The sequence below is a fragment of the Cuculus canorus genome, chromosome 19 (assembly GCF_017976375.1).
Source record: "Cuculus canorus isolate bCucCan1 chromosome 19, bCucCan1.pri, whole genome shotgun sequence".
NCBI lineage: Eukaryota > Metazoa > Chordata > Aves > Cuculiformes > Cuculidae > Cuculus > Cuculus canorus.
Window position 1 is genome coordinate 4,908,373 of NC_071419.1, and position 23,927 is coordinate 4,932,299.

The 23,927-nt window shown below is 45.9% G+C and overlaps 2 protein-coding genes across 9 annotated transcripts in view; one reads left to right on the forward strand and one right to left on the reverse strand.

Annotated features, from left to right (window-relative positions):
- Positions 1–9,343, forward strand: part of SETX (senataxin) — a 28,796-nt gene extending 19,453 nt beyond the window's left edge. For 2 of the 4 annotated variants that reach the window (XM_054084551.1, XM_054084550.1), the window contains exons 19-26: positions 144–293; positions 771–878; positions 1,750–1,937; positions 2,256–2,348; positions 2,930–3,094; positions 3,584–3,682; positions 6,355–6,442; positions 7,425–9,343. In XM_054084551.1, coding sequence (XP_053940526.1) covers positions 144–293; positions 771–878; positions 1,750–1,937; positions 2,256–2,348; positions 2,930–3,094; positions 3,584–3,682; positions 6,355–6,442; positions 7,425–8,198 — 1,665 coding nt within the window. In that variant the 3' untranslated portion in view covers positions 8,199–9,343. Of the gene's footprint in view, positions 1–143; positions 294–770; positions 879–1,749; positions 1,938–2,255; positions 2,349–2,929; positions 3,095–3,583; positions 3,683–6,354; positions 6,443–7,424 lie in introns of those variants that run through there. The other 2 variants (XM_054084552.1, XM_054084553.1) reach the window with 2 other exon arrangements.
- Positions 9,344–14,443: 5,100 nt separating this feature from the next.
- NTNG2 (netrin G2) overlaps positions 14,444–23,927 on the reverse strand; it is a 52,969-nt gene continuing 43,485 nt past the window's right edge. For 2 of the 5 annotated variants that reach the window (XM_054084555.1, XM_054084554.1), the window contains exons 8-14: positions 23,387–23,461; positions 22,164–22,238; positions 21,341–21,406; positions 20,746–20,820; positions 18,996–19,163; positions 18,449–18,583; positions 14,444–17,589 (exon numbers count right to left, since the gene is read on the reverse strand). In XM_054084555.1, coding sequence (XP_053940530.1) covers positions 17,366–17,589; positions 18,449–18,583; positions 18,996–19,163; positions 20,746–20,820; positions 21,341–21,406; positions 22,164–22,238; positions 23,387–23,461 — 818 coding nt within the window. In that variant the 3' untranslated portion in view covers positions 14,444–17,365. The remainder of the gene's footprint in view (positions 17,590–18,448; positions 18,584–18,995; positions 19,164–20,745; positions 20,821–21,340; positions 21,407–22,163; positions 22,239–23,386; positions 23,462–23,927) is intronic. The other 3 variants (XM_054084556.1, XM_054084557.1, XM_054084558.1) reach the window with 3 other exon arrangements.

A 23,927-nucleotide genomic window follows, 5' to 3' on the forward strand; every position in this document is an offset into this window, starting at 1 on the left:
ATTTGTAAAAATGGAGATAGTTTTGTTGGGATGATGCGTTATGTGTAATCAGTTTGGCAGTTAGAGTTGTCCAGGCAGTTAGAAATAGCTCTAAGGTGGTTCAAGAAAACTAAAAGAGAAGAGATGTCTTCTTGTACTTGAAGGTTCGGGGGCACTCTCAGAAAGTACAGGCAGATATCATCTTGGAGTCCGACATCATCTGCTGCACGCTAAGTGCGAGTGGAGGAGTTCTGCTGGAATCTGTTTTTGGGCGGCAAAGACTTGATCCTTTCTGCTGTGTCATTGTGGATGAGGTCAGTAAAGCCATTTGGAACTACACCATGTTCCACCTCTAATGGTCTGTGTTGTTTTCTGCTTAAGCTACTTGTGTTGTTTGGCTGCTGATGTGATATATGGAGAGCTGACTGCTCCATCCCCCACCTTTTAACTAATAATCCACCTGTTCTGCCAAATAAAGCCATAAGAAGTAAGGATAACTTTTTTGCCTTGTTTGGTGCTTTAATGGCAGATGACTTTTATTAAAAAATAATGGCGAAAGTGTGGGTCTTGCTGTAGAGGCTTCCAGAGGACTGGGTTCTAGTTCTGTCTGTTTGGAGATGGCTCTGTGTACCTAATAAAATCTGGAGCTTTTTATTAGGGAAAATGTCATCTTTTTAAAGAAGCCTGAAAACGCATTTCTGAGTTTTTTCTGACTCTATTACAGGAAATTTAACGTAGTTCCCTCCACTTCTTTGCTTACAACTTTTTTGTCCTGTTGGCTTATACAAAAGGCAGGGCAGTCCTGTGAGGTTGAAACGCTGATTCCACTGATCCATCGCTGTAATAAACTTGTCCTTGTTGGAGATCCCAGGCAGCTCCCTCCTACTGTAAAATCCGTGGTAAGTGTTTAAACTGTGGTTTTTCATGCTGTATATTGGATATGGTATAAGAACAGTATTCAGAAAATGTGTTTAAAATTTAAAAACAAAAGTCACTTTGTCAGATCGTGATGTGTATCAGCTAATGACTTTTGCCCTGCCAGGTTTAGTCTCTGTTACATGGAGACCATATGAATACTGCCTTCAAATATGTGAATAAAGCTAATACAGGTGTGAGTGCAACCTCCTGATGCAGCTTGAAACTGATTTCATGCACCATTCAGAACAGCTGTGGTAACACAAATTCCAGTGTAGCTCAGCACTAGGTTTGTAATGGACGTTGTATTGTGGCATTCTCTGTTATTTTGTTATGTGAGTATCAGTCGGTATCATGTTCCTTAAGGAACGGAGAATGAAGGTTACCTGTTTGTATGGAGACTTCTTCACCCTGTGGATATATTCTAAGGACATATAAGAACACTTTGTATCCAACAGAAGGATTATTTTAAGCATCTGATAAAGGAAGGGGGGAAAACAGACTGGCTTCTCTAGAAGGGTAAATTGACTTGTGCTTGTTTAACAAGATCCCACTTGGAAGATCTTGCTTTTCATTATTGTTGATGCTTGCAAGCTTTTACTGTGTTATGACTTGCAAAGGAAAGCTGTCTTGATAAAGACTACACTGACAAGAAATGAGATTTATGCCGGTGATCTCTACTGAAACAATAAGACTTAACACACATAGAAAATTGAAGTGCAAGTAGTTGTCATACTGTCAGTGATTCAGAAGTTTAAAAGAAAATACTGCATAGTTTTAAGTCCGAAAAGCAAATTCCTGTTATAAACTTGGCACTTAATTTCCCAGAATTGTCTCATCTTTTCTTTCTGGTAGGAAGCTCAGAAATATGGGTATGATCAGTCCTTGATGGCGCGCCTGCACAGACACCTGGAGGAGCAAGTGCAGGAGAATGTTTTACGGAGCCTGCCAGTTGTGCAGCTGACTGTGCAGTACAGGATGCACCCTGACATCTGCCTTTTCCCATCCAATTATGTTTATGGCAGGACTCTAAAGACTGACAAGTGAGTAGCGCTCTGTTCTTCCCGAGTGAGGGTGTTTTGTGTCAGGATATTCTTTTGAGTCAAAAATTTTTGAGGTTGTGTTGGGGTGGGAAGATGCAGCCCATCTTTTGTGAGTAAGTTAACTAAATCACTTAAAATGGAGCATACACACTGCTTAGAGTTCATTTTCAGGCCTCAGTATGTGCAGTTAGTAGTGAAAATTAAGGAGCCTGGAAAAAGCTGAAAGCTGTTTTTATGTGATAATCATGGTGTAAATAAATGTAGTACCAGTTTGTAGAATGTGTATGGTAACCTGGTGATAAAAAATGTTATTTACAGAGCAGTAGAAGAGAACAGATGTTCTTCAGAGTGGCCATTCCAGCCCTACCTTATTTTTGATGTAGGAGATGGTTGTGAGGAGCGAGACAATGAGTAAGTCCTGTATTCTACTCTGCCAAATTTTAGATTTGCTGAGAATTAATTACTTGCAGAAGAGTTTTATTTTATTCTCTTTTATGGTTCCCAGTGTGCCTTAAAGTAGCCAGAACTGCGTTTTTAACTTGGTTTGATTTTACAAAAAGGCAGGTGGATTTGAGTTGTTTTATCTGAAACTGATTTTGATCCTGATTTGACCATCTTCTGGATGCCAGTGAATTCCTACAATCTCTGCTAACTCCAGTGACAGTTTCCGATTTATCATCAGTGACTTTCTTTTCATAGCTGCATGCTGAGGGTAGTGCCAGAAGGTGGCAGGCTCAGTCCTCCCTTTTGCCTACTCTGTAAAGAAAGCATAGCTGTCTAGTTTTAAGGGAATGTGAAGTGCAGCCTTTCACTGACAGCACTTTTCATTGTTACTGGCCCTTTGTCAGCCTGGTTGCAAAGTTCTTTGAGCCTGTGTGTCAAAGAGGCTGCAAAAATTTAAGGCAGGGGCTTAAATTGCAAACTGGGTTGAAGCATTGACTTTGAAAAGGTTGTCAAATGTATTTCTAATATTTCCATTCTGTCCTATTCAGCTCTTTCAGTAATCCTCAGGAAGTGAAGCTCGTAATGGAATTAATTAGGACAATGAAAGAAAAAAGGAAGGATCTGGGTCTTCGTCGCATTGGAATAATTACTCCCTACAGTGCACAGAAAAAGAAAATTCAACAACAACTGGACAGAGAGTTTCAGAATAACAGGTAAAGAAACCACAAGATTTCAAATGGGACTTGGCTCTTGTGTGTTAGTCCTTTGTTTATCCTCTTAAACTAGTGGCAAAACATCAAACTTTTCTGTACTGCTAAAATCTGTGCTTAGTTATGCATTTAAAGGGCACATGCAAGCCTTTTGCTTCAAACAGGTGGGGCCTCTTGGTACCATTTCTTAGTTATTACTTGTATTCACGCTTTGATTGTATTGCTGTTCTGAATAAAGCTGATTTAAAAGAAAGCCTAAAATTCCAAGCAACATAGGCCTGAACAGCTTTTCAACAACGATGCTGGCCTGAGAACAGCAAATTTATCTTTAGGTTCATAAGATGAATCTTTTCATACACTGAAGCAGAAACTTAACGCTTGAGTTATTTTGACAGCCGATCATTAAGGGTTGTCTTTAGGCCATTTGCATCCATGTGTTGCTTAAAAATTCAACTAACATAATTTAACAGCTTGCCAATTCTTTATTCTCAGCCCAGGAGAAGTGGACACAGTAGATGCATTCCAGGGACGGGAGAAAGACTGCATCATAGTGACGTGTGTTCGGGCAAACAGCACTAAAGGGTCAATAGGGTATGTTTCCCTTCAGTGATTTGCAAATCCCATTTCCAGTGACACTTTAGTTATTTTTAATATGACTAAGAAGAAAGTTGTTAGGAAAAAGTCAGCAAATTAAAGGGTATCTTATGACATGAATTAATGATCCTGGTTTGAGATCTCTGAACAAAAGGGATGCAGAGATACTAACTAGTGTGTTCTGCATGGTGGTGAATTTGCACGGCTACCTTAGCCTGTCACTGTTTTGGTTTGGCAGGATTGGTCTTGGGAACTTGGCATTGTGCTTTAGTACTGCAGCAGTTGTTTTTTTGAATGCTGCTCTCTTAAGATGAAATCCATTTCTGCCCCTGCCCCACTAGTATGGCATTCTCTCTGTAAAAGTATCGTTAACAAGTTAAGATTGCAGTTTTGATGATTTTATATGGGTTTTTCCTATCTGCCACAGAAGGAACTAGATGCTGGATGTGCTCTTCACCCCCAGGGGCTACAGCAGTTGTGTTGATTTTGTTGCTGTAACTGATTGATCATTTTAGTTAAAAAAATGGTAGTGGAACTATGCCACCTAGTTAATAACTTTTGTGTTAGACTGTGGGAAGTCTGCTCACATAAACAAAAATGTTTGTTTCTACATACAAGCTTTCACTAAGCTAGTTACGTTTCACACACACAGAATCACACACACACAGAATCACAAGGTTGGAAAGGACCCATTGGATCATCGAGTCCAACCATTCCTAACACTCCCTAAAGCATGTCCCTAAGCACTTCATCCACCCGTCCCTTAAACACCTCCAGGGAAGGCGACTCGTAATTTTCTAATTGCAAGATAAAGTGCTTTTAGTTGTGCTGATCCACGGTACTTTGTGAAGGAACAATCCAGATCTTATAGTAAACAACAAAGATGCTTTTTGGCAATTTCTTCATCTAGTTGATTGAGTTTGGAAACTGAAGGCAGCTAGAACCTGCCAGTTCTTTTGGCTGACACAGGACTTAACTTCTATCTCTTCTTTTGGAAGAAAGCTTTCCTGCTTACTGTGTTAAAGGTTTATATATTAGAGCTTTGGCAGTGCAATGCCTTAAGAGCTGTACATACTGATGACTTAGCCATCTGTTTCAGGGTCAGGTCTCGTTGGCAAGGTGTGATGGTAAGGGTGATGCAAGCTATCCCGATGATCTTGTACCTGCACAAATTATTTTGGTCTCCAAGGTTGCTGGTCCAGCATTAAATTTGTCCTGAAAGTGAAAAATAAATGGAGGAAAACTTCCCAAGAAATGACAAAATATTTCCCCTTCCTCTTCTCCTCTTTCAGTTTTGAAAGCTGTTAGGAATATTTAGTATTCTTTGAAGATCGCTTTTTTTTCCCCTTCCAAGACTCAGGAGAGCCATCTATGCTGCTGGATCCACTCTTCTGGTCTGCTTTTTGTCTCTTTTTCCTGTACTGCCCAGATTTTCTAGGATGGCTCTGAGGCTTTTGCAGTCTTTACTGCAGGGATTGTGAATTTGTGGGTGAGCAGGTCTCTTCCATGACCACGGTAGCAAGCATTAGTGTTGGAGCCGTTCAAACCAAGTTGTTTAAGGACTTACTCTCAAGTGCTCTCTAGTTCTCTAGTGTCACTTAGTGTTCTCTAACCTTCTTGGAGAAGAAATAGTTATTAGTTTCACAAACTTTTTTTTGAGTTTTGATCAATAAGCCCTAGTAGAAATCAACCTTTAAGAATATGTGAAGCATCTGTTTGTTCAGGGTTCAGTACCTTGGTTTGTGATCCCACAAAAATAAGATTTGCCAATTTTCATAGTACAAATACAGGTTTTCTTCTGCAAGTGTATACTTTTCACTCTTGAAGCATGACAAAGCAAAAGTCTTCCTTCACATGCTTCCAGTGCAGGTCACCTTTAAAATAAAATATTTGTCTAGTGTGCAGTATTTCAGTAGAAAATTTTCCCATTAATCATGCCAAATGTTTCAGTCCAAGTCAAAAAGGAGCTTAAAGTCTTGATAGGTGAAGTGAGTTGGTTGTCTTCTATACTTCGAGGAACGTTTAAGGAAGCGGTGGTTTGCATTAAGAGAAGATTTGCTCTAAGCAGGAAAACATCAACAGCAAGAGCTGGAAAGAATTGGAATTCCCTGCAAGGTGTCAGTGGTTGTCATGGTTTTGAGCCCCAGCTGGCAACAAAGCCAGGCAGCTGCCAGCCCCAGTGGGCAACATAAGAAACATGTAGCTGCTTACTCACCCCTCCCCTTTCTGAGCCCTGTTGGGAGGAAAGTTGAAGAAATGAAGGCAAAACTCATAGGTCGAAGTAAGGCAGGGGTGAATCTTTAATCACAGAGGTGTCACCATTGCAGATTGGCTTGGCCTTGGCCAGAGGCAGGTCCATCCTGGAGCCAGCTGGCCCTGGCTTCTATCAGCTTCTCCCAGAAGCCACCCCTATGGAACCCTGAGCTACCAAAACCTTGCTACACAAACCCAACACTGAGCAGAGAGAAAGAAAATGTGCTTAACACAAAGCCCTTCGTGTAAGGCAGGGCTGCTGCAGGAGGATTTGGAAATGGGTCATAAACTGCTGCCTTCTCTGTAACTGCTTCCCTTACACTCAATTTCAGTGAAATGGAGATATCTTTTTCTTGTAACGCTTAAGCCTCTTGGAAGAAGTACTTTTAGGAGCTTAGTTTTGTCTTGTCACCTAGGTTTCTGGCAAGTATTCAGCGCTTGAATGTTACAATTACCCGAGCCAGATTCAGCCTCTTCATCCTTGGAAGACTGAAAACACTCAAGGTCGGTACAGTGTTAATCAAATGATCTTCTGTGATCCTCTGTTTTAGGTCAGATCAAGGTTGGAGGAGTGAAAACCATCCTCGAACTGCTCCTGTCTGTGAAAGGGGACCCTTTGCCAGTGTATTGCTAAATTAGTGCAGTCTAGGCCTCTGACGAGTTCTCTGAAAGCTTTGGCTCTGACTTTTTATGAAAGCTTTAAAAAAAACCCCAACCACAACTGTTTTTCTTGCTTCCAAGAAGGGAAGTTAGAAGTTGCTCGCAGTAACTAAATTGTAACACAGTCTTTTACAATTCAAGTATATCTTCTCGCTACTGGTGAGTTAGGATGATGGCAGTGATAGTTTCCTGCTTGATCCATACTGTTGCTCCAGCTATTGTAGTTGTTACTGGATACTTGAGCAAGGAAAATGATATTGGAAAACCAAACTTCCCCAAAACTTTATTCTTTTTGATACTACTTCATGTAATCACGTGGTTTCTGAGGATGCTCTTTCAAACAGGTGTTTTTGAAACAGAACTACATACTGGAGGGAGTACAGAGGTCCACTGGATGTGTTGGGAATGCCCTTAAATAGATGTAATGTCTTACAGTGCCTGGTTTTTAGGTTTTTATTCCCTTGGAAAGGGTGGGGTGTTTGCTGCACCACTAGAGGGCATTAAAGCTTCGCTTCTGTTTCACTCTAGTGTGTGAGAACTCTTCTGGCCTTCACGAATATAGAAATTGTCATTTTAAGTAGTAGCTCACTGATGGTGAAAGTACCTTCCCTGTGTTACAGCAGCCAGAGTGCCTATTGCTGTTTTGCAAGTGAAACATAAGATTCCTCCGTTCCAGAAGGCACTTAACGATAGTTTCCATGACAGTTAAGTCAGGTACCTTGATTAAAGGAGTCGTGCATCCTCTGACACCTCTGTCCATTCGTGTTGATTTCTTTATGATAACTGTTTCTTCTTTTTGGTGGTGGGTGTATTTTTTCTTTTAAAGGAAAATAAAGACTGGTATGAGTTGATCCAGGATGCTCATAAAAGAGGTGCGATTATCAGGACATCAGAAAGAAGCTACAGGAAAGATGCTGATAAGATTTTGAAGCTCAAGGCTGTGGTACAGCCTCCACCCAAACCAGAGGCAAAGAAATCTTTGTTACCCACTGCTTCTTGCAGTAGCAAGAAAGGTGAGCTTGAAAATCCAAGGGAGGCCAGCAGCCTGCGGGAACTCGCTCCTGGCTCTGGCCATGCAGCACCTGAGGGAGGCCGAGGGCCCCAGCAGGTCCAGAGGGCTGCGGACTCCAGGAGAGGCAGCGTCTCCACACCTAGAGAGGCTGCAGCGCTAACCGATCAAGAGAAACCACGTGATCCAAGGCTGGCAAGTATGGCTAGTAGAACTGAAACCAAGGGGAAGGAGCAGGCCTCCAAAGACAGCAGTCGGTCAACCCACAGCAATCCAGGATCAACATCACAGCAAGGACTCAATGTGTCCTCAGCTGCCAGGGACCAGCCGTCCAGAACAGAAACTTCTAAGAAGCCCCAGCAAACAGTGAGACAATGCAATATGCCTTCCACATCGCCTCATGCAGCTCGGCGTGAGAGTGACTGGAGAGTTCCTGTATCAAAAAGCAATTCAGAAGCCCACAGTGAAGGAGGTCAAACTAATACCAGTAAGCGAAACAAAGAATATGGTGTTGTAATGAGGAGAGCATCAGAGGAATCTCCACAGAACACAGACTCAAACAGTGCCAAGAGAAGAAAGACTTCTCACTGACTTCAATATTGGCTGATTACTGAAAATCTATTTCCAGATTTCTTTCTAGCAAGGACTGTATTTTAAACTGTTTAGCACAGCTGAAACTCCCTTCCATTGATAGCACTGCTATCAGTAGATCCCACCATCTTCCCACCCTGTCCCTAACGTGAAGGGGACTTTATACCTGACAGTTGATAGATTTGAGCTGTGGAAAAGGAAAGTTGGGTAGCTGCATTGCTTGGAAGAGCAGTGAATTCTGTCATCTAGGAAGTTAAGCTTGTAAATGTTTAATGTGTAATGTATATTTGTACAGTATACAAAATTATTTTAAGATTTAATTTGGCAAATGCATAGATTCTTGTTTCTTTGTGCAAACGGTGATTTCTTAGGGATGTCATTTATTTATGAAGAATCAGAGCAGAGAAAAAACCCACCAACGCTACACACACAAAAAAAAAAAAAGAAACCAAAAAATCAAAAAAGCCAGACTTCTTTTTTTTCCTTTGCACTAGTAAGTCTAATTTATTTAATAGCAAAGAGTGACTGTTGAAAATGTGGTAGCATTGATTCTTCCTCATGTTCTACTAGTGATTTAGGAAAGACTGAAGGCATGCATACATTGGTTGAATGGAGACAATTCTGCTTCTTTTGTACATTTTACTGCCTGTTTTTATAGGAACAGAAGAGCTTTTGTTTATACAAATGTGCCTTGAGTTTTGCTCTTGCTGCTGCTTCATCAGTTGGAATCCTATTCTTGTTGCAGTGGCAACACAAACAGCAGATGAAAGCCTACGATGTCTGTTTGGTCCCAGTGAGTCCATGTGACGAATAATCAACTGCACTGTGGCATCTTGGTCAAAGATCTAGTTAACACTTACTGGTAATGATGTTCGAGTTTCTTTGTAGAGAGCTTTTGGAGATCTACAGAGATAAAAGGCCAAACAGTTCATTCTGCATATTACTACTGGATTCTTTCCATTGTGTTGATGAGCAATATATATAACGAGTAAACCGGGATAGCAGGAGAAGTGGATTCTTTTTAAGAAACCTTCCTCTCATCCTAACATTTCACAATAAAAGTCTAATAATTTCTACTAAAAATGCCTTTGGGTCACTGTGAAGTATCACTTTCTTCTTCTGGAGTACACGTCTGTCATGAGGAGGTGAAGAGCAGCATTTCCTTTTGAGCAGCATGGATTTTTGCATGGAGATGGAGAAGCATCTCTCTTGCATGGAGGTAGCCTAGCATGCTTCTGCCTGGGAATGCAGCACCTTGCTGCGTTGTTAACTGGCTGTGGTGTGAGTGGTCCAGGCTGCCAGTGCCCTGTGTCTGTGAAATACAGCCTGCTATGAAGCAGGCACTGACCTGCTGTCTCTTTACGCTTAATGAATATTACGGCAGTGATTTTCCCAACGCAAATGAGCTGCTGGACTTTTCTAGCCAAAATTTAGCCATAATCTTTAGTGAATTCACTGCAGTGAATTAACCCCCTGCCAAAGAGTTGCATGCGATGCAGTTCAGTACAAAACAGGTAGTGATTCAAATCGTAGTTGCTGGGAAGACTTATGTGCTTATTGCATCCAAGCCCAGAGCAAATGTGTTTTTCTAGCAACAACTGTGTTCTTGGTGTGTTGGGAAGCTTTTTAGTCTGCAACTGTCCAGCTCAGTGTGCTGCATAGCACAGAGCATTTTCAGATGATGGGGGAGAAGCTGAGAGATGCCTGTGAACTAAATCAGCATATGCGCATTGTTTAGTTTCAGTTCTTCATTTTGTTGCAGTGTCCGTCGCTTCAGTGCGCCCTGGACACCTCTTGTCAGGAGAACATGCTCTTCTAAAACTGCTGTGACTTTTCCTTGATGTTGTGTGCCTTGTGTGAGAAGGAAGGCTGCTTGAATCAATCTGACTGCCCCGAATGGGGCATTTCAGTCACTCCCACATCACAGCATCCATGCCCTGTGTGTTGTGTCCCTTTATGTTAAAAGGAGTGTTCAAAAATACTGCTGTCTTTCAAATCTCTTGACTCTTCTTGGCGGGGCTGTGCTGGCCTGCCTGCTCTTCCTACTTAGGGCATTCAAAGGCTTTGTGATGGACGCACTTGACCCGTTACCTAAACTAGTGGTCTTTTGGTTCAGGCTCCAAAGGAGATAAAGGCCTGAGCTGTAGCCGGGCCAAGAACTCCTCTAGTTCCAGTCTGTTTTCTGAAGACCCACAAAGGAGCTGAGTGACACAGCGAGCATGGTGCAATTAACACATGGATACTGGGCTGCTTTTCCAAGACTCATTTTTCAAGGAACAAAGAAAAGTGGCGCGTACAAGGGCCCTCATGTGTACCTTCTGCGCTGTTTGTAATTTGACCGTGAGCCAAGCACTTTATTCTGTGATTGTGACGGCCTAAGTGAGCCTTCTCCAAGTGTGGCCGCGTGGCAGCGACCTCCCCTTGAGCTGGGATGCCTCTCAAGGGTGCTTCTCGAGGCACAGACCTTTCACCGTCGGATAAGCCCGATTTAAGCTCTCCCTGAACTGCATCTGGCCCAGTGTCTCTCCCGTCGAGCTGGGACACCTCAGCGTTTGAGATGCCTCACCTGAGACCATGAGATCCTTCCTTACCCAAGGCAGAGAATCCCTTGCTCCTGACAGATTGGTATGTGAGTGACAGCATGCTGAATTAATACTGAGGAAACATTACTAAGCCATGCAGTCGCTCAATATTAATCTTTATAAACTGATTAGCTTCAATTTTCATAACTTCTCTGCTGTTTCTATTGTGTGCTATAAAACACCGATAGTGATGGGCACTCAGCATTGATGAGCCCTGAATGTCGACTTCTTTTATTCATTTAATATCTCAGAACCGGTGGCAGCCAGAGAAGCTGTGCGGTGCTTATTCTCTTCTCATGAGTGTTAAAAGTCAGACAAATCAGTAAAGAAACATCCAACACAAGTTTTATGTAAAACAGTTTAATTGGAGGCTGTGCCAAAACACTTTGGAAGAAGCAGTATTCAGGTTTTTATACAGAGGCTTCCACGCTTCTTCCAGGCTTGGCAGCTTAATTCTCAGTGCAAAACCGGTTCCCTCTGGTGCTATTAGTCTTTGATATCGGTAAGAAGAGAAAGTCTCTTGTAAGCGTTTGACTATATCTTGTTCAAAGTTTGGGGTTTTTTTCCCTAATTCTTTGTACACAAAATAGCTTTCCAGTAAACGTGGAATATAATTCTGTTTATCCTTTTTACCTTTAAGGTTTGCTGTAATGTATTCCCATGTTATTACTCTCAATTCTGGTGATGTGAGAACAAACCAGAGCCACGTGTATAATGATGATATCCAGACAGGTACTCACCTAATAAGTTTTAGTTGTTACTTTAGTTTTGTTGTACATGCACTAAGCTATGGAGTGCTGGTTTATCTAAAGCTGACTTTATCTGTTGCACCTCTAGATGTCTGGGGACCACCCAGAGGAAAACCAGCTGCTGGCAGGAGCATTAACTCCCTCTGGGAAGCGGAGCATGGAGGGCGTTCACCCCTTGGTGGGGTGGTGGTAGTGGATGGACCTGAGGAACGCTGAAAGCTGGCGGTACCTCTGGGTTGTGGATGGAAGCCACGAGAGCTGTGCCTTGCTGCTGGGGGTGTGATGAAAACATCAACCTCTCCTCCCCAGTCCCTTGGCTACACTCACCTTTCCAGTGCTGGTAGTACAGGTGGGACGAGTTTTTACAGTGCTGTCTCTTAAATAACCTGAGTGCAGGAACTAATTAGCAGCTGGGTCCAAGAGATGAAGGCTCAGGACCTAGGAGACTGAGTTGTACAAGGTGTGCAGACTGGCAAGGCACTTGGCCTCTTCCTTGTGCTAGTCCATAAAATGGAAGCAGCCCCCACGCCGGCTGTAGCGATGCCGGGACAGCACTGAGCAGTGCATGGCTTCCAGAGCAAGAACGAACATGTAGTGACCAAATGTATTGATTGAGGGTTAACAACATTCCCAATCCCAGCTGAGCTCCAAAAAACAACATGAAAGTACTTTTATTTCAGAGTAGAGACTTTTTTTTGGCAGCTGCTGGATTGTGGTGAAATGCTGGGCTTTTCTTCTCCCATAGAAGGGAGAGCAGAGTAGCCAGCAGCCGGAGCTGAGCTGTTCCTTCACAGCCCAGCGACTGTAGCGATACCAAGGATAAGCACAACCACGCTCCTAAAAATGCAAGACGTTCTCTCTAGTCTGCATGAATAAATGATGGATGAAATGACTGCTGTATTGTAAATGGAATTTATAATGTTAATGATATAATACAGTCTCTTGCCACGATGGGTCCATTCCCAAGTCGTATATAAAGTCTCCTTTCTTGTCTTTTTAAGATGCTTGGAAAGGAGCCAAATGCCTTGTTCTCTAGTGCAAATAAATGTAGGCTAAGCAGTCTTGTACATTGAATATCACTGACACTGGAGACCACCTGGCCATATGTACCTGTCTGCTAAGACTTCCACTAATTTGCCACCAACTCCCAGGCAAAGAGTGCTAGAAATGAAAATGAAGGTGGTTTGAGTGCATATTACATTTGGTATTGTGGAAACGTAGAAATCCTTGGTTGATAGCTTGACAGGCTACTCTGCTGCTGCTGACCAATTTTGTGACAGGTTTCACTGTTACATCAAGCAAGAACTCCCTTTGCTACAAAGAAATCCCATCGGTTTCCTCCTCTCTTTATTTTAAGAGCACGAAGAGGGATCAGAATGGAGCTTTTGGAGATCAGTATTGCTGCTGGTGAGGAGACAAGGTGGGTAGGTGGCAAAAATGGGTGGGTTTAGGCTTTCCTCACCTGTTTCACTCTGCAGTTAAACTCGTTACAACACGTAGAGAATCAAAATGACAAAGGAGCCTTTAGGACAGTCTGAAGCTTAACCCTACCTCTCAAATCAGAGTGCAAGCTTTAGCCAGTTTCTGCATGATAGCAGCCAAATTTTCCAAGTCCCTGCCAGAAGGGCTGAGAAGATAATGATACAAATATCTTCAAAATCCAGCTCTGCTCTTATTTCTGAACAAGAACGCTCAGCTCCTCCTTTATACTTTGTTTTATTTACATTTGGGACTTTTTGTGAAAGCCAGTTATAGACCAGAATTGATTGGTGAGACAATTCATTTTATTACCACTAAAGTGTTGGTTCTCTTGCTACTCCAGCCTCCGCACGGCTCCTTAGGAATCGCTCCTGAAGATGAGATGTCTGCTTCCTCAGCTTTAAAATCACAAATAACATACCTGGTAAGTGCCAATGGAATTCAGCTCACCCTCCTTCTGTCTCCAGCTCACAGGGACTGTAAGCCTAACCTTTTACCTGGCAAATGAGCAAATACGCATAAAATCAGACTGCCGTTGCCTTCTCTGCAGCTGGGGCTGTGGACTCAGCCTGGCCGTAGCATTCTGGCATATCAGGTAGATGTGTTACTTTAGGGGTTTTGGTTATTTAGATTTTCCAATGGTCTAAATAGTTAAAATCAGTAGAATAGGAGGTAAACAAGAAAAAAAAAATCAAAAGCTCTACTTGCACTGTTTGAAGAGGCCACTTTTTTTGCAGACAGCAGTGTAATTTAAAAACTTTTTCAAATGAATGATGCCAACTGCATGCTGGCGACGGGATACACAGGAAAGCCTCTTGAAAGAGCGCAAGTGGCTTTTCTCGGAAAGAAAAGTACCTTTTGATTAACCTTTCCACAAGTAAAGCACCAAGCTCATTGGACAACTTCTCCCATTTGGAAGCATTAACTGATGTATGAATGTTTCTATCTTAAAGAAGATGTATTTTCAGTTGTGCTGGTACTTGCTATGATGGTTTCTCTCTGTATTATTTCCATAATGCTCTAGTCAATTTGTGCAGACCCCTATGTGCTAGCAGATGTCTGCACTTAATGGGTCTTCAGGGCTGAAGCTTTCAGAAGCTTTAAATTATTTCTGAAAATAACACATTTTTGTTTGAGAGGGATTTTTTCTTTCCTGTTTTGCAGTGGTTTGTTTTACGTGCTTGCAAGTTCTCCAGTGCTCTTGGAAAAGCAAAGTGCCCTCCTGATCTCCAACATGCAGGGCTAGCTTTGTGTCAGAGCTTGAAGATGAGCTGAACTGTCTTGTCTGCGGGCAAAGCACGGGAAGGAATTTGAAACTGCCTCTTTTGGCTCTGGTCTTGCTCTCAGCCTAAAGACAATTTGTTTTCTTTGGCGAGATGAAGCATGTCGTGTTTGTCCTTCATAGTTACTATTTCACAGAGATCTTTGCTTCTACATGACTGGTAAGAGCCTAAGAATGGTATAAGTGGTGTGGAAGGTGGACTTGTGTTTTGGTTTGGTTTTGTTGCCCACTCATCATCTTCAGAGTTATTCAGGTGTCCTTTAGCATAGCTGCAGGAGGTTTAGAACCACAACTGCCTGTCTCATTGATGGTACAGAACTATTCATTGGGCTTTGGTTAAAGAAGGTCCAGGACCGAACATTAATGGTATCCTGGTTCCATAGGGAGGTACCACCATGAGATGAGTTCAGAAGCCAGTGATGTCTTGTCTTAAAAACAAACAAACAAGACCCCCAAACTAATCAATCAACACCCAATCAACCAAGAGAAAATCCTCCAAACCTAGAAAGGCCTAGTGCAGTGGCGTACCACCTTCAGCAGTCTTCTCTCTGGGGTTGTTCTGAGCTTTGTTGTGCTCTTCTCAGGTTATTTTCCATGTGAATTCAGTGCTGCTGGGCACGTTCCTGCTTGCATCGCAATAAAAGTGTGTTTGCAGGGGAGCTGCTGGGTGCAGAATTTGTCTGGGATATGGTTTTATGAAGTAGTAAATTTTCTGTTGCTTAATCCAATATTCTAGAGAAAAACAGTAGCGCAGGGAAAGGAGAATGTTGCTTCACCTTCCAGAAGTGCCATTAGAGATCTTGATCTTGTTACAGTTTGTTCTATGCTATTACTTTTAAGGACAGTAACGTATAAGGATTTTAAATATATTGCAGTCAAGAGCGAGTGTCAATAACAACAGACAACAACCGACTGCATTATGGAAAGGGAGGCATCGTGCGAGCCCACTCCCTCAAAGAGCACATCTCAGCAGGGTGAGTTTAACCCTCGTTTATTTTATGGTGGATTAACTAAGCGGCGTGACCTGCCTCTGTGGTGCTAAATACTGCTCAAAACATGCATCAGATTTGTGTTGCTCTTTGATGTGACAATAACCATCCTGCACCTCTGTTCCCATTTTCTTCTCCTTTCTCCTAGTACGGGTTCATTGCTCCCTCTTCTTGGGGACGGCTGCATTTCAGGAGCACTGGCTGCGTATGCACTATCTGTAACGTCAGGCTGGAAGATCTTACAGGCTCCTGCTCTTTTGAAACTTGGGCTGCTCCCAGCAAAGGCCCCAGCTGAGCAGGATGGGCTGTAGGGACAGGACCACAGAGACCAAGTGTTGAAACAGAGAAGATATTGATAGGGAAGCTCTTGGACTAGCGCTCTGGCAAGGACACCAGACCTAGAAATGCCATTGGTGGCTCAAGGTTGGATTGTGTGGGTCTCCTGGGCTGGCTCAGGGGGCAACCAGGCTGGGTAAGAGCTGGGGTTGCTCCCTTGTCAAGAGAACTAGCCCAGAACTGAATGTGCTGGAGGTAGGAGGTGTCTCCCATCTTCTAATCCTCCACTCAGTCAGCTCCTGGTTTGGTAAATCTTTAGACATTACAAAATTAAAGCTCTGTGTTCATGACATTCCCATTGTTCTGCCTGAGATGATACATAATTTCTTCTCTCCGGTTTCTCCTGGCTTGACTGCAAATGCTTCCCAACAGCGGCATGTTTATAAGCCTTAAATGAGTTGATCTAATTCCTATGAGCTCTACACTGAAGGCCCAGATTCTGTCTGCTTAAAGGTATTCGATATAAACAGTTCTTTTATGCAAAGGTGCATCATGGCACCAGCTCTATGAGGTGCTGCAATGGGGTTCGACATGAGGTCCCCCTGGAGAAGCATCCTTGGGCTATCCAGCCTTCTCCTGCTGCAAACTCATTTTAAAATGGCCTTATGCTTAATACATCACTCAGGCTTTGCTCATTGTCTACAGTTAGTAGTCTAACCTAGGTTCAGCAAAGTAATTAGGAGAAATAATTAACAGCTCTCAGTGACGAGGCAACCTCTCTCTCCCTCCCTTCTCCCTCACCATGTGGTGCACCTTGGTAGTGACTCAGAAAACACAAGAGGACATTAAGAATCAAAAAATAAGTCTTTACCTGTAATTAACTGTGCACACAAAAAGGAAAACGTGGTGATCAGGCAGCAACTGATACTTGCTTTACTGGAGGAGGATACACCAGAATCAAATGCTCATGGAGAAATGTCCCTTTCACTTGTGGTTCTTTTATAACATTTAATCCAAACAAAAATAAGTCTCTACTAAAAAAAAAAAAAAAGATATTTGAACCGTACACTATACAGAAATGTATGGATAAGACACTGCACTCCTCATGTACCAATGCCTAATGGCCCCTGCGTCCTCTGTAATTGCAAGAAAACAAATCCCAGTGATGAAAATACAAAATCAATGCAGCAACTAGAGTTGTAGGCAATGGTATTTGTGTGGCCCGGCCAGACCAATGGTGGGACGTGGGACTATGCAGCAAGGATGGACCAGATTCCCCCCTTCCCTCCTTCCTCTTCCCCTGCCTGTTGCTTTATGGGGCTCTGGAGTTGTCATGAGAGGCTCTTCCGAAACAGAATACTAAGAAAAGGAAAAATAAAAAGAACACCCCAGCCTATACCAAAGTAAATAAAGTAATAATAAAAAAAATATCCCTTGGATCGCGGCACTATTTCACCAGGGCCCCCCTGGCCCCAGGTTGCCCTGTGCGGAAGGAGAGTCACTGCACGGAGGTCCCACGGCACGGGCTGTGGGACCATGACCCCAGCTCCGGCTGGTGCAGTCCCCACGCTGCTGCTCGGCAGCCGGCTCTGCGCTGCGGCCACCCCGGCGGCTGCCAGGATGGGTTCGTGGGCAGGAGTCAGCCCCTGATTTTCTGCATACCTCTCTGCTTGGAAAGTGGACCAGAAGACGTTGTGCAAGTCCTAGCGTGAAGGAAGGCGGAGGAGACAGTGGGGAGAGCCACCCATTACCTTAGTCACCCCAGGTCCCTCGGGTGACGTGCCTGGGCTGAGCTCCCTGCTCTGCGGCTTCAGAGGTCCACCCAGCCGCACAGCTGGAGGGCGAGCACTCCGAGGAGGATGGCACTGACGCTGCTGTGCGTGCTGGGGACACCATCACAGTCCTTTTTGTCGGCTTCGCACCTGGATTGCTGGCACAGGACCCCCTTGAAGCCCACAGGGCAAATGCAGCGCTGGTTCTGGTAGCACGTGCCGCCGTTCTGGCAGAGCAGGAGCTCATCGTCGCAGACGTTGGCTACGGGGTGGAAGGGAGGGAAGGACGTGGGTGTTAATCTGGGGTACAGAATCATCAGGTTGGAAGACCTCTTGGATCATAGAGTCCAACCATTCCTGTCTGCCACTAAACCATGTCCCTGAGCGCATCTACCCGTCTTTTAAACACCTCCAGGGATGGTGACTCAAACATCTCCCTGGGCAGCCTCTGCCAATGTCTGATGACCCTTTCTGTGAAAATTTCCTTCCTGATGTCCAGTTTTTCAGTAAAGATTTTTTTCCTAATATCCGACCCAAACCTCACCTGACACAGCTTGAGGCCATTCCCCCTTGTCCTGTCCCCTGTCACTTGGGAGAAGAGCCCAGCTCCCTCCTCTCTACACCCTCCTTTCAGAGAGCAATAAAGTCCCTCAGTCTTCTCTTCTCCAGGCTAAACACCACCAGTTCTCTCAGCTGCTCCTCATAAGACTTGTTCTCCAGCCCCTTCACCAGCTTCATTGCTCTTCTCTGCACATGTTCCAGAGCCTCAATATCCTTCTTGGAGCGAGGGGCCCAGAACTGAATGTTAAACCCCATGACTGCAGCAGCAACTAGAAGTTTTGGGCTTTCTTCTCAAGATCCTAGGGGTTACATTTTCCAACCCTCATAGCGCAAGAGCAGCCCCAAGGCCAGAGGAGCACAGCGGGGGCTGCAAACATCAGGGACAAAGTTATCAAGTCATTTTGGATTGGGGAGTAATGGTTGGAGTCTGCTCACCCTGCACCTTGAGAGCCATGGGGCATCCAAGTAGGTGGTGCCAAAGATCCCCCTCACGTCTAGGTCCACCTCATACCTCCCTCTGTCCCTCCAGCTCAGGGGAACGTGATGGTGCTGGTACTTACGGTAGCAGCCCTGTCTCCAGTAGTAGTTGGGCAAGCAGTCGTCGCACTTGGGCCCCGTGGCACCTTCTTTGCATTCACAGTAGCCGGTCTCGTTGCAGCGGTCGTGCAGGGAGCCGATCTGGTTGCAGTTACATTCTGACCAAAGACAGAGCTGTTAGTGTTTGTCCTGCCTGGAGGCTTTGTGCCTGCTAATCCCTTGAGGGACGTGTTTGGGCCTCTGGAAAAGACTGGCTGCATGCTATGGGAGGGCACTGGACAGGCTCCAACAGTGCAAACAGCCACAGGTGCAAAGACCACCCCACTTTGGAGCTGAGCAGCTCCTGCTAGAGCAAGACATCTGAATTGAGTTGGAAAAATATTATTTGGGCTTTGTTTTCAGGGAAGAGAAGCCTTGGTGGTCTGCAAAGCCCATAACAGCTTGAGGAGCATGCAGGTAGACACACCACCCCCCAGAGAGGGGCTAAACTGAAGCTGTCCCACAGAGCAATGTTCTGCATGAACCATCCCACATCCCAGTGCTGCACCCAGAGGTCACGAGAGCGCTCACCTATGCATACATTCTCGTCATCCAGCTCCGCCGAGCTGTTGCGGTAGAAGCCCAGGCGGCAGTGCTGGCAGTGTTGGCCCCTTGTGTTGTGCTTGCAGCTCACACAGGTCACCACGTTCAAGAAGTCGATGTAGCTGCAGCGGTTGGAGTGTCCGTAGCACTCGCAGTCTGTGGAGAGGAGAAAAGAGCTGGAGAGCTGAGTCAGGAGCATCGCACTGGGTGGACGAGAGGAGCCACAAGGCTTTGGAGGAATATCATGCTCTGGTGAAATGCTGTGGCCGCTGCAGGGCTGAGCAGGATGAGTGCACACGGCGCTCAAAGTCATTGCTCAGAGAGCAAAGAGGGTCAGGCCAGGCAGAAGCCAGCCCTACGCTGATCCAGGACATGATCTCTTTAAGGAAATGCATAATCATGGAGCAGGAGGTGGGCTGTTGAGGGGAGTCAGGTGTTAATTAAAGAGCTGCCTCCTAAATGAGCAGAGTTCAGTTTGGTGCCTGGGTTTGGCTCTGGAGGGGCTGTAGGACCTGCAGGGGAGCTGTGCTGGGGTGCAGAGCCCCAGGAAAGGCTCTGCCAAAGGCTGAGCTCTGCCTGGCTGCGCCCAGGAGGGGACTGGCCCATGGGATGGGGCTGGCAGAGGGTGCAGCAGTGCTTCCTGCCTCCTGGACAAGGTTGAAGTGGAGCTGAAGGTGCTCTGTATCCAGGTAAAAACCTGCTGCTTCTCTGGGGTTTTCTCCATGTGTCCCTTCTAAGCATCTGCTTTGCTGTTGCACCTCCCAAACCAATGCTGGTTAAGTACAGTGACCCTTGGATGAAATGCTTAAAATGAATGTGTGTAAGGAAGCGTGGCTCGTGTGGAGTCCTTCAAAAGATGAGTATGTGAGGGTTCGAACCAGAGCTGCCTGGCACAGCACAGGGAGAGCTGCAAAGGCCGCTGCTTGGGTGGGAGATGCCACCATCACCTGGTGGAGCACTGCTCCTGGCCCCAGGGCGCATCTCTCTCAGCTGTGGGCATGTGTTAGAAAACAATCGGATAGGTTTGATTTATAGACAGAGAAAATTGATTACTTGCTTCTTGTGTTTGCTTTTTTGTTATCACAATGGGATGGTGACAACCTCGCTGTGTTCAATTCAGGGCGTTGGATCTTCCTGGGAGTTTGAAAGCATAATGTAAGCGGAGAAGGAGGGACCCTATGCCCTGTGGCCCAGCTGTCCTGGTCAGGAGGTGCCCCAGCATGGGGAGAGGATAACGTGAGCAGAAACAATGTCAGCCTGAGCTACCCCAGCCTTTGGAGTGGAGGAGAGAGGCTTAGAGCTGGGGTTTTGTTCCAAGCTTTAGCATAAAACATTCAACGACGACAGAGAGAGGGGAGGGAAAGCTGTGGGTTGGCATGCATGTGTGATGGGAGGAGGAGACTCGTCTTAATGAAATGATGACCAGGGAAGATGGAGCAAGGCAGAGGTTTCCCCATAGTTCGCAGCTGCCTGAGGAGGAGCTGAAAGTCTTTTGTAATCTTGATCCCCTGTGAAACAAATTCTGCCTGTTTGATCAATACCCAAAGAATTTCAGCTCACATACTTCTACCTGCTGCAATTCTCAAGCATTGTTTCACCCTAGGGACGCACTCCTACATAAAACTAACTATGACGTGGATCAGTAAGCCCCCCCAACCTTCTCCATGTCAGAGTCTGCTGGACTACATCACCTGGGTGAAGACCAGGAGCCCTGGAGCACCGCACTCCCTCCTCTTACCTTTATATGTTTCAATAGGAGCCACTGGACCAGAGTCTGGTTTGAGCCGGATGAGTTTTGAGCTCTTTGAGGATGCTTAAGAAAAATCAGAGACATGCTTTTTTTCCCCCCACCGCTTAGCAGCACTCTACGTCCCACCCTACCACGAGTAGCTCTGCTACGAGAACAATACCAAGCTGAGCCAAGAACACCACTGTGGCAGCGCCAGCATCTATTTCTGCACTAGGCAGCTGGTAGCTGCTGAATTTCTCCTCTCTTTTCCCCTTCTCAAAGGATGATGCATCAAATACTCCACGCACAGCACTACTGCAACACACAGAGCTGGGAGGAGCTACTCAAACATACCCCCTATACGCGTGTTTAGTGGCATGAATTGGGTTATTCAAGATAAGGATCTACGAGCCTGAACAGCTTAAAAAACTTATCTGCTGGCCATGGCCTTGGTTTATGGAGGTCACGCCAACTGGCACCCTAAAAGCTGCTAGGAGTACAGCTAAGAGGACAAATGCTATGGAGGTGGTATCTGGCAGGGCTTGCCACGAGGTCCTGCCAAGCACACGCCGCTCCAGCCCAGCTCATCTCCACCAGCACATACCTGGCTTCTTCCCGTGCCTCTTGCCTGCAGAGTGTGCTGTGCGCCCTGCTTTGCTCTTCGGAGCTGCTACACGAGATGATAAAACATATCTGAGTGCTGTGGTAGGGAGAGGGCTCCCAGGGCCAGCCCAGCATGGTTGGGCTGAGATAATTCCTCAGGGTAAGGGGCTGCCCCAGGTGCGACTGTGCGCCCTCAGGGCTGTGCTGCCAGCCAGACCCCTGTCCCCATGCAGAACCACTGGGGCACTGGGGGTAAAGGCCATTGCTCCCAAATCAAGCTGATGGGGTTTGGTACTCGGGGTGTTTTGTGCTTTAGGAACCCCAGGAAGGTGCAAGATTGAGCAGTGTTGAGATCCCACAGGGTACTCAGGAATGGGTCCCGCTGTTTTTTTGGGGCATGCAAGCCCTCGGCCAGTGCTGTGGTGCTCAGGGAGGCACTGGGAAGGCATTGCTGGCTCCATCTCCCTGGTGGTGATCGCATCCCTACAGTGCTGGCAATGGCAGGAGGTGGGCATGCTGCAGTGGTACCATGACCTCCTCAGGACAGAGGAGCCTCCCATTGGGCCAGAGCAGCTGATCAGCCCCATCAATCTTGTGTAATTTATCTTGGCCAATGGAAGGTGTGTGCCTATTGCCCTGTGGCAAGAAACCTCTTCCCAAAGGAGCTGAGAGAGGTACCCATGGGCTCTCCTGGGACCCAGGGACACCCCAGCCCCAAACACATCTCCAAAAAGATATGCTGAGGACTAGTGCATTGTCCTGACCTGCAGGCACTGGGAGAAAAACCTGTCCTGACCTATCCTTGGGAACGGGCAGGGCCTTACCTCGAACATTCTCAGGAGGGTCTGGTGGCTTCAGCGTGGGTCCAAGTGCTGCTGCGTTTGGTGGGCGCTCAACAGCTTACAGAGGTGTCAGTTAGAGAAAACATCAGATTTAATAGAGATCCTCCTCTTGTTTGCTTAAAGAGGTGGCAAAGGAACACTGGAAGCTCTAGGCAGGTATCTGGGGTGGGTTGCTGGAGCTATATCTGGTTGATGTGTTGAAGCAGGAATGAAAGACAAAGTGTCCTGGAAATTAGAGCCTTTAAGTGTGAAGAGAGACAGAAAAATTACCCCTAAGGGAGGGAGAGTGTGAGAACTGCTGGATGAGTGAGTGTTGGCACGTGGTCATCATGTTGCCCAAGAGTGGAGAGGAGCTAAATCTGCAGACCACTGTCAAGACTCGGAAGCCCCTCTTGTTCAGTACAGACTGTTGGCATCACCTGGCACTGATGCCTTAGTGCAGACCTATCTTTTGTTACTGTATCATATACAACTTTGTCTCCCTCCGTGTCCAGAGATGGACCCAAACCTACAACAATTCCAAAGAGCATCAATTTTGGCACTTTCTGCCCCCCTAGTTGAGTATTTCCAAACATTGGGTTGTGTCCTGGGCCCAGCTTCAACAGTTGTGTCCTGCTCTGGAAGGGATGCTAATGTCTACAGCTGGAGCGAGCTACAGGCATCTCAGATGGGAAACAGAAGCTGAACAGCGACAGGCAACTACCGAAGCATATGTGCTGGTGGGAACCCTGAGGAGGAGAAATTTCAGCCTCAACAGCCAATGAGAAGCCTCCCAGGGTCCCCACCAGGAGCAGCAGTCACGCAGGAGACACGTAGCAACTAAATGCTTAAGAAAGCATCTCTGCTATAAATGACACAGGCCTATCTATTTACAAAGTTATTCTGCTCTACAAACAGACTCTGGTCTCGGGAGACGACAGGATTTCCATGATCCTCTCCGTTCACCCCAGCAGCAAGTTGTGAACAATCTCTTCTACCGCTTACCATCCTCATCTTTCATGTATACGACTAAACCCCGAGGCTCAATCCAGCCTCACCGGATTCCCAGCTGCGTGTCGGGCACAGACAAACCCTGAGCTTTTTCCCATGTGGGAGGAAGAGAGAGATGCATGGAAAACAGAGATGCAGAACTGGAAACGAGAGCATTTGCTGAGCGTGGAGAGCTGGTAGTCTGGCAGGACCCAGCTCGGACCCGTGTCTCCTACCTTCTGCTCCGGGGCCAGCCTTGGCTGAGGGGGAGCCCACTTGCAGGGGGGCGGCAGCTGACAAGCCGCTGTAGTCTTGCAGCAGTCAAAAGGGAAAGTTGTGTTAACTGGGTGTGTTGGGGCGGGGGGGGAGTTGGCAACCTGCAAGGAGCTCTACAGCACTCTGATGGAAGGGCAGAACTTCGGAGGACAAAACCAACCCAACCCTGTGCCACGCAGGTTTTCACGTCTGCTCAGTGCAAACGCTGCCACTGGCGATGGGGAGCTGCTGTGCCCTTGGGCACAAATGCAGAGGGCAGGAGATGTGCTGAGCTGCTCGTTCTCAGCCCCACTGAATGCGCGGTGTTTGGCTCGTGTGTTTGCGTAAGGACACAAGGGACTGGTCTGCACCCCTCTCTGCTTCAAAATAAGGGCACTAAGAAGCAGCACAAGAGTCGTAGGGTGGAGACACGAAATCCTTGTTTCTCATCCAAACTTTTAAGCCCTCCTCATCCCTCGGAAGTATCAGTTCAAGGGGGCCTACAGGATAGCTGGAGAAGAG